Genomic DNA, 10,000 nt, shown 5'->3' with positions numbered 1-10,000 from the left:
ACAGCTTCGGGAGATTCTGTCGCGGCTGACGGCAAATCTATACACTGATGGTCGTGGTTGTCGCCTTTTACGAGAATGGCGATGTCGCGGCCACATGTCCCGCGACACTGGTGGCGGCGGCGGCGGGGGGTGGCGGCAGAGCGGCGGCGGTGGCGGTGGCGGCGGCGGCGGCGGCACATTACAGCACACAGCTATTGGTAATCCCGTGATTGTGGGAGGGACACTCGATGCCCCCGCGACATGAGCGGCTGACAGGCTGATGGTTGCCTGCTCGTTACTCACTACCACCCAATGCACGCCCTTACCCATCAAACCACGCTGCCGCTCTCTCTCTCTCTCTCTCTCTCTTTCTCTCTCTCTCTCTCTCTCTCTCTCTCCTTGGCGGGGAAATAGCGGGGACTATAGGATTTCCAACTGTCTTCGTTAATCTTTTCGCCCCGCTCTCTCTCTTATTCCTCCGCTCTCTCTCTCTCTCTCTCTCTCTCTCTCTCTCTCTCTCTCTCTCTCTCTCTCTCTCTCTCTCTCTCCCCCAAGTGCTTCCCCTTTATTCCCAGACGTGGCTGCACTCTCCCCTCAAGCGCTCTCTCCCCTCCCTCAAGCCCCTCGAGCGCTCCCCTCCCGCTCCCCATTTCCCTCCATCCCTCTCCCCTCTCTCTCTCCCCATCGCCCTCCCCTGACTCACTCTCCCTTCCTTCGCCACCAACACCGATTTGCTTCTACCTTATATAAATTCCTTGCCACCTTCACAACCACCACCACCACCACCACCACCACCGTCGCCTCTACCACCACCACCACCAACACCATCGCCTCTATCACCACCACCACCACCACCACCGCCATCGCCAACCACCACCATCGCCTCTACTACCACCACCACACCATCGGTTACGAGGAAACACTCAACATTATTATTATTATTATTATTATTATTATTATTATTATTATTATTATTATTATTATTATTAGAGAGGTGGTTATGTATTAAATGGAAAAAAAATAATATACATTAAAAGTTTCAGCTGTTATTACTTAGTGATGTTTTCATTTATCATATTATTATTATTATTATTATTATTATTATTATTATTATTATTATTATTATTATTATTATTATTATTACTACTACTACTACTACTACTACTACTACTACTACTTCTACTACTATTATTATTTTCCTTATAATCTCTTTATATTTTTTCTTGCTTTTATTTAGTTTTTTTTTTTTTTAACTCAGAAAACATCTGCTCTTTCCGTTTTCTGTGGGAAGTTATGAGACTCCCTCCATTCCTTGCCTTGTCAGCTGCTGTAACAATTATTATTATTACTTTTTTTTTCTTTTATATCTTAACCCTCAAGTAAAATAACATTGTGTGTGTGTATACTGGCGGTTGTGTCTGTGTGAGCAAAGAGTGGGTCTCTCTCTCTCTCTCTCTCTCTCTCTCTCTCTCTCTCTCTCTCTCTCTCTCTCTCTCTCTCTCTCAAGCAGCAGATGGCGACCCAGGCACACGCGGCGGCGGAGTCACCGTCACATCAATACACAGACATCACCCCTGACGCAGCGGTGTGCCTCAGAGTGATGCAGGGCCCGCCGCGTTTGTCTAATATGTGTAGCCTGCTGCAGAAGTAGTAGTAGTAGTAGTAGTAGTAGTAGTAGTAGTAGTAGGAGCGGTAGAAGGAGGGAGGAGGAACATTAAGAATAGAATATGAGGTAGAAAGGACAGTAGTAGTAGTAGAAGTATTAGTAGTAGTTGTTGTAGAAGTAGAAGTGGGTGTTATGTCTGCCCTACGCGTGGAGTTCCGGAGGTAAAGGGTTGTTGGGAGGAGGAGGAGGAGGAGGAGGAGGAGGAGGAGGAGGAGGAGGAGGAGGAGGGCTGTGCATCGCTCCTCACGCAGGGCCTCATGAAGGGAGCCATTACAGCGAGGGGGAAGCAAGGCGGCGGGCAGTCACAAGCCGGCCACTCCTCTTTCCCTCGCCCTGCTCCGTCCACTCCTTTGTTCACACTCCCTGGCCTCTGTTCCCTCTGACGTTCCTCCTCCTCCATCTCCTCTTCCTCCCACATATCCTCCTCCTCCTCCAGTTTTTCTCTGTTTCTTCAGGTTCGCTCCAAGTTCAAGCCTGCCTCACGCTCCTCCTCCTTCCTAGCTCCGTGTTCCATCTGTCCGTTTTTCCCTGTTTTTAATGTCTGCTCCGCGTCCCTCACTCATAACAGCGTGCGTGGCGGGGCGCGCGTCGCTCCCTGCCCGGCGCCCCTCGACACGCCGCCATTCCTAAGCAAATGATGCACTGTTATGCCTCTGCCTCGCCCCATTGTGTTCGCCCCGCGCCATCACTCCCCTCAGAACTGGCGCCAGCGCGTTCGTCTGCCCTGCCATCCACGCCGCCCTGCAGGAGCAACCTTATCTAACCGGCTGTAACTTCGTCAGGATCCGCCACGCCACGCCTCGCACACCCAGGGCCGCGACGCCTTGTGGGAGAGCGTGAGGTGCCTCGGGGATATAGGGCGGCGCTCCGAAGCCCAGGCCAGCGGAGGGAATCGGAGCGGTGTGCAACATGTAAACAAACAAGGAGGGGCGACCTAAAATGCAGTTAGTATTGGCGGTGGAGGTGTGATGGCGTGAGCATTGTTCATGGCGGCGGGGACGGGAGCCTACACTTGTAATTCCACGCTCAGAGCAACTCGATGACTCTGTATTTAGAAATTAGGGCGAATTAGATTAACCCGCGTGTAATGCCTGCGAGGGACGCGGCCGAGTTTGCATATCTATGGCGGTGGCAACGCTATTTTCCCCCGGAGAGGATCCGCTCCCCACCTCACGTTCGCCTGACGGGGAGGGAGGGGTCACGAGGGGAGCCTGGCTGGGGGTGGGACTCGTGGCGGGGCCTGCGTGGGGAGGGGAGGGCAGGGTGGAGGATATGAGCCCTGATACACCTGTAAACTGGCTGGAGGGGCCCAAACGACGCGTGCTGCTGACGGGGGAACTCACACGCCCCGCATACTGACGGAGACACGGGAAGGGGGAGGGCCGAGACACATGGCACTGCTGACTGGACGTGCCTAGTAATGACGGAGGGGCTGACAACGCTGACACGCCTACTATTGACCGAGGGGGACTGATGGGACAACATTATGACCAACCTCTCCATAACTAGAGAAAAATGGGATCTGGGGACATGATTGACTGATTGATTGACTGACTGGAAGGGTAAAGGGAGGGAGTCTGCCTGAAGGTGGCAATGCAGAAGGGTTGTTTACCTGTCTCACACCACCTGGTTAGCACACCTGCACGGGGCTCGAAGGGGGAGGGGGAGGGACGTGGTAAAGTCATCACATCGTGGTGTTCGGTTATTATTTGAGGGGGAAGAAAAGTTATTGGTTAAGTAAATACACCTTAAGCTACGTGGTACATACATAATAAGTAATACATGTTAAGTACAGACAGAGAGGCAGTTCATTAACACACACACACACACACACACACACACACACACACACACACACACACACACACACACACACACAGGTAGAAAACAATGTGATTTAAATCCAGGTAATTCTGTACGATGACTCAACCAGATGATAATTATGATTGACTGATTGAGTGAATGACTGGCTCACTCATTGAATTGTATCCCATCATTAAGGTGACGTGAGCTGACTGGCTGGCTGACTAGCTCACTGATATATTGACTGGCTGGCTGACTGACTGACTGATTGTAAAGTTGACTGATAATATTCTGTCACTGTCTGAATGACTGTGTGATTGACTAACGAAATAAATGGTTGATAAACTGACTGACTGATTGACAGATTGACTGCCTGACTGATCGAACGACTCAAACTCAATGAAGGAAAAAAGGCAAACGTGTGCAAATGATTCATGAAGCACTGGAATGAATCCAAAGCCTGAGTCACACTGCTTTAAGATGACTCACAACAATGACTCTCATGAAGCCTCGAAGTGTGAGAGACCCGAACAATGATTTAATGACTTATGATGAACAATATCTCAGCAGATTCACATTATTTACGAAGGAAGATGACAGATAGATAAAAAAAAAACTCCTATGTGATGATTTTCATGAGGAAATAATAAATAATGATAATGATAATGCGTTTTCTTTGTTATATTGCTGTTAAGAAATGAATACTCGCACACACACACACACACACACACACACACACACACACACACACACACACACACACAGGTAGAAAAGGCATAAAAAAGAAAAGAAAACACAGGAAAGCTGCAAGAATCAAGCTAGTAGGCCTACACGTGGCAGTCCCTGTACGTAAAAAAAAAAAAAATAAATAAATAAAAATCAGAAAAACCCCAAGAAAACAGCAAACCACAAAAAACACGGACAATCCTCACACAAAAACAAAAAAAAAAACAAAAAACAAAAACAAAAACAAAAAAACAAAACAAAAAAAACAACCCTGAAAACCCAAGTAGTAAGAAGTCAGACACAGTACACACACACACACACACTCGTAAAACAGAAAACGTGAAGAGACGGAAAGACCAAGACGAAACAAAGGGGAACCAGGAGAGAGAGAGACAGAGAGAGAAACAGAGAGAGACAAGAGAGAGAGAAAGAGAGAGAAAGAAAACCAGGTGAGGGCTCAAGCACCTACCCTGTATCCTCCCAGGTGATCTACGACACAGGTGAAGGTGGCCTCGCGTCCCTCCGTCACCGTAACGTTTTGCAGGGGCTCCAAAAACTGAGGCTCGAAGCTATGCACTGTGGGAGAGCGAGAGGCAGGGGGTGAGAGAGCCACGACCGGGATGACGAGATGGCAGGGGTGGCTTGAGGTGAGAGGTGGGGGGATGGGAAGCGAGAACCAGGTGAAAAAGGCAGGTGATGGGAGAGGTGGAATGGAGGAATGGAGGATGGGATGTGCCTGTGAATGGAAGGTGTGTGGAGAGTGGTTCAAAAAGGTGGAGGGAAAAAAAAATGGAGATGGGTGGGAATGGTGGTGTTGGTGGAGGTGGAGGGAAGAGGACATGAAGAGAAGGAGGTAGGAGGAGAGAAGGGGTAAAGAGAAAGAAAGTGGATGAAGAGAGAGAGAGAGAGAGAGAGAGAGAGAGAGAGAGAGAGAGAGAGAGAGAGAGAGAGAGAGAGAGAGATGTGAGAAAACACGGGAAAGCAGATAGAAAAGGAACTCAAAGGAAAACAATGAATGAACAAACTGTAACGTGGACATGAGGAGGAGAAGGAGGAGGAAGAGGAGGAGATAAAGGGATATAAAATTGAGAGAGAGAGAGAGAGAGAGAGAGAGAGAGAGAGAGAGAGAGAGAGAGAGAGAGAGAGAGAGAGAGAGAGAGAGAGAGAGAGAGAGAGAGAGAGAGAGAGAGAGAGAGAGAGAGACGCTGACAGAGAAAAGGGAAGAACACGAAGAAAACAAAGAAAGAACAAACTACAACGTAAATTTTGATCCTTATAAAACATCTTGCCATCGCCTATACGCAAGATAGTAAAGCTAAAGACTTCTCCCCACCTACTATTCCCTTTTCGTCTTGTTTCACAGGAAAGGAAGAGAGAGAAAGAAAAAAAACATTCAAAATGGCAAAAAGGGAGAAAGATGAAGGAGGAGGAAGAGGGAAACGAGGAGGAAGAGGAGAAACGTTGAAAGGAAGGGGGAATCAAGAGAAGACACGGAAATTGAAGAGAGAAAAAGCAAAAATAAAGAAGGGGAAACTCAGTTGAGGAAGACACAATATGGAAGCAAAGAAGGAAGAAACGAGGGGAGAAGGGAAGGCTGGGAGATGCAATGGAGGGGAAAAGGGGAAGAAAAGGAGAATATGAAGAAACAGGAACGTATGGGTGTGACAAGGGAGGATGAAAGAGGGGAAAGAGGTAAAGAGAGGAAAGGGGTAAAAACACATGGAGGAGGAAAAGGGAGAATGATGGACGGGAAGGAAAATAAACAGAGGGAAGGACGAGGAAAAGGAAGAAAATTAAGGAACGATGGATGAGAAAAAAAATGGAAGGATAAATTTATAAGGGAGAGGAAGTGGAAGAGAAAGGGGAAAGAAAAGATGACGAGAAAAATGGGAATTGGGTAGATTAAAAGGAAGAAAATAAAGGAAAAGAAGAAAGGAAAGAGGAAGAAAACAAAGAAAATCTAAATAATGAATGAGGAAGACATGAAGGAAAAAGGAAGGAAATACGAAAATAAAAGGGAAAGAGGAAGAAGAGTAAGAAAAGTAAAAAGGAAGTGGAAAAAAGAAAAGGCAAAAAAGAAAAGTAAGGAAAGAGAAAGAAAAGAAAAGAAAAAAAAAACAGAAAGTGAATTAAAATGAAAAGAAGAGTTTGAAAGGGAGGATCAAATAGAAAATTGAGAGGGAGATGAGAGTGAGGAGGAAAGAAAGATGAACTGAGAGAATGGACGAAGGGGAAGAGGAGGAGACTGGAAGAGGGAACAGATTAACATATTTTGAGAAGAAAATGAAAAAAAGAAAGAAAAAAGAAAGGAGGAGAAGGGTGGCGATGATATCACGAATAGGGTGAGACAAAGAAGAAATGAAAAAACAAACAAAACAAAAACAAGACAGATAAAAGGAGAAGGGAAATAAAAGAGGGAAAAGAATGACGTGAAGAAGAAATTGTAGGAATGAAAAAAATGGAGAAAATTACTGCATTGAATTAAAAAAAAATGGTAAAAATCAGGAATACAAAACAAAAACAAAACAAAACAAAATCAAACATAAAAGAATTACGAAGAGAAACAAAACAGAACGAGAGAGAGAGAGAGAGAGAGAGAGAGAGAGAGAGAGAGAGAGAGAGAGAGAGAGAGAGAGAGAGAGAGAGAGAGAGAATGTATATTGCTTGCTGTCTGATATCATAATCTTTCACACCTTTCTTCCTTCCCTTCCTTACTACCCTCACTCCCTCGCTCCCTTCTCTCACCCTCTTTCTTCCTTGCCTTCTCCCTCCCCTTCTTCCCTCCTCCTCCCTCCCTCCCTCCTCCCTCCTCCCTCCTCCAGGCACTCAGAGGGGCAGCCACCGTGTCGACGAAGGCCCGTGAGGAAAATTCTTGGAAGCTTATCACCTTACGTTCAGTAGGAGGAGGAGGAGGAGGAGGAGGAGGAGGAGGAGGAGGAGGAGGAGGAGGAGGAGGATATCCGAAACTCGCACTGGGCCTTCCTCTCCTCATGTCCCTCCTCGTCCTCCTCCTCTTCCTCCTCCTCCTTCATTTTCTTTGTCCCTCCCTCCTTTCTTCACTCCCTCTTATTCTTCTTCATTTTTTCTTCTTAGTCTTTTTTTGTTGTCATGTTGTAAGTACTTGCTCTCTCTCTCTCTCTCTCTCTCTCTCTCTCTCTCTCTCTCTCTCTCTCTCTCTCTCTCTCTCTCTCTCTCTCTCCTTGCCTCCTTGTTTTTCTAATGCTATTTTTTGTTACAACTTTTTTTACATTATAATTTTTCTTTCACTCTTTACTTTGTTGTTGTTGAATGTTGATGTTGTTGTTGATGTAAGTGTTTCATCTGATAACGTTGTGTGTGTGTGTGTGTGTGTGTGTGTGTGTGTGTGTGTCTCTCTCTCTCTCTCTCTCTCTCTCTCTCTCTCTCTCTCTCTCTCTCTCTCTCTCTCTCTCTCTCTCTCTCTCTCTCTCTCTCTCTCTCTCACCGCCTCCATTATTTCATTTTCACCTCCTCACCAGTTCTATTACTTTGGTCATTTCTATTTCGCCTTTCCTCCTCCTCCTCCTCCTCCTCCTCCTCCTCCTCCTCTTCTTGTTCCACCTCCTCTTTTCCGAGCAATACCTCACAACCTCCAGTTTCAACAAAGCTTCTAAGATTTCCTCCTCCTCCTCCTCCTACTCTTCTTCCTCCTCCTTCTCTTCCTCCTTCTCCTCCTCCTCTTCTTCCTCCTCCCCTCCCTCCTCCTCCTCCTTCTGAGAAAGTAAAATAACACTGAGTCGAAATTTCAGGTAGTAAACTCTGATTCTCTCTCTCTCTCTCTCTCTCTCTCTCTCTCTCTCTCTCTCTCTCTCTCTCTCTCTCTCTCTCTCTCTCTCTCTCTCTCTCTCTCTCTCGAACACACACTCCCACTTCCTGAGACAAAAAAGTGAAAAAGGGAAATTAAATAAAGTAAAAGTGAAAGAGAAAAAAAGAGAAAAAAAAGGAGAAAAAAGTCGTCCGCATCAGCCTTTAATTAAATGAACGTTCGCTTGATAATTATAAATCCCGAGAGAGAGAGAGAGAGAGAGAGAGAGAGAGAGAGAGAGAGAGAGAGAGAGAGAGAGAGAGAGAGAGAGAGAGAGAGAGAGAGTCCAACTTACATTCAAATCCCCACAGGACGAGACACACACACACACACACACACACACACACACACACACACACACACACACACACACACACGTTTCATATAGACTGGCAGATGAATAAAATAAATAAAAAAAACATATATATCCGAATTGTCAGCAAGAGATGGGAAGAGCGAATAAGTGAATAAAGTCAAATAAAGGGAGAGAATGTGATGGGAGGAGGAGGAGGAGGAGGAGGAGGAGGAGGAGGTGGGGGTGACAAATGGGTTGGATCTGCAAAGTTGGTCACGTTATTGATGTCTCCATAAAGTGGTGGTGGTGGTGGTGGTGGTGGTGGTGGTGGTGATGTAATGTTTGTACGTGTGTAATTTCTTTGTGGGAGATGCGGCGCGTGGTGGTGATTTTGTGGTGATGCTGGTGGTGGTGGTGGTGGTGGTAGTACTAGTAGTTGTAGTAGTAATAGTAGCAGCATTAACAGTAGCAGTAGTAAGCACTAGCATCACCACCACAACCACCACAACCACCACCACTACCACCATCACCATCCTAGTAGTAGCAGCAGTAGTAGTAGTAGTTACCGCCGGTGCAGCCGTGGCAAATGTTTATTAAAGTATTCGCAACTGAAATGGGTGCGTGGGATGGGGTGGGGAAAGTGCCGGAATGGTGGTGGTGGTGGTGGTGATGGTGGTGGTGGCGGCGGTGGTGGTGGTGGCGGCGGTGGTGGTAAGCGATGGTGGTAGTAGCAAAGGTAGATGTTGGTTAATGGGGAGCGGGGAAACTGATGTATAGGTCATATCTATCTATGTGTATGTATCTATCGACCTGTGTGGCTGGCTTACCTACCGTTCCTTGCCCATCACCCCTTCCTCCTCCTCTTCCTCCTCCTCTCCCTCTTCCTCCTCTTCATTTTTTTCCTTCTAGGTACTTAAATACTAGGGCTTTTTTTCCTTGATGTTGGTTGATATAAGGTATTAACTCTCTCTCTCTCTCTCTCTCTCTCTCTCTCTCTCTCTCTCTCTCTCTCTCTCTCTCTCTCTCTCTCTTGGTTAATCTTCTTCCAGCGTCAAACATAAAAAAAAATATGAGAGAGAGAGAGAGAGAGAGAGAGAGAGAGAGAGAGAGAGAGAGAGAGAGAGAGAGAGAGAGAGAGAGAGAGAGAGAAATATATTTAAATCAGTAAATAAAGAAATACAATTTATTCTAACCATACCAATTAAATTTTCCCTCTCCTACACCCCTCCTATTCCTCCCCACACTCCCCTCCTGTTTCCTTCTCCCCTCACAACTCTCCCCTACCTATCCCCATCCTTCCCCCTCTCACTCATCCCTACCTCTCACCTCTCCCTACTCTCCCCCCGCCATGCCTGTCTGTTCCTCCTCCTCTCCTCTTCTTTATTATCTCCATTTCTCTTCTTTCTCTCTCCTATCTACTGTCTTCGTTTCTCTCCTCTTGTGTTGTCTTTTCACTTCCTTCCTTCTCTCCCTCTATTCCTTCTACGTTTTCTATCCCCCGTCTCTCTCTCTCTCTATTCCTGTTTCATTCTGTCTCTCCTCTTCGTTCTTCATTTCTTTTTATCTTCTCTGCCTTTATTCCTTCTTCATTCTCCATCCTTTTTCTCCCGTTATTCCTGTTTCATTCAGTCTCTCTCCTCTTATCTTCTCTTTTCTCTTTTTTCTTGTCTTCCTATATTTCTTCTACATCCTCAATCCTTCCTTTCCT

At 46.4% G+C, this 10,000-nt stretch overlaps 1 protein-coding gene across 1 annotated transcript in view; it reads right to left on the bottom strand.

Moving 5' to 3' along the window:
* The window catches only part of LOC135102282 (neurotrimin-like), a 199,524-nt gene that overhangs the window by 14,348 nt on the left and 175,176 nt on the right, over positions 1–10,000 (bottom strand). Inside the window, exon 6 of the mRNA XM_064007273.1 lies at positions 4,644–4,750. Coding sequence (XP_063863343.1) covers positions 4,644–4,750 — 107 coding nt within the window. The remainder of the gene's footprint in view (positions 1–4,643; positions 4,751–10,000) is intronic.

The sequence above is a fragment of the Scylla paramamosain genome, chromosome 7 (assembly GCF_035594125.1).
Source record: "Scylla paramamosain isolate STU-SP2022 chromosome 7, ASM3559412v1, whole genome shotgun sequence".
In the NCBI taxonomy this organism is placed as follows: Eukaryota; Metazoa; Arthropoda; class Malacostraca; order Decapoda; family Portunidae; genus Scylla; species Scylla paramamosain.
This window is presented reverse-complemented; position numbering and strand designations above follow the sequence as displayed.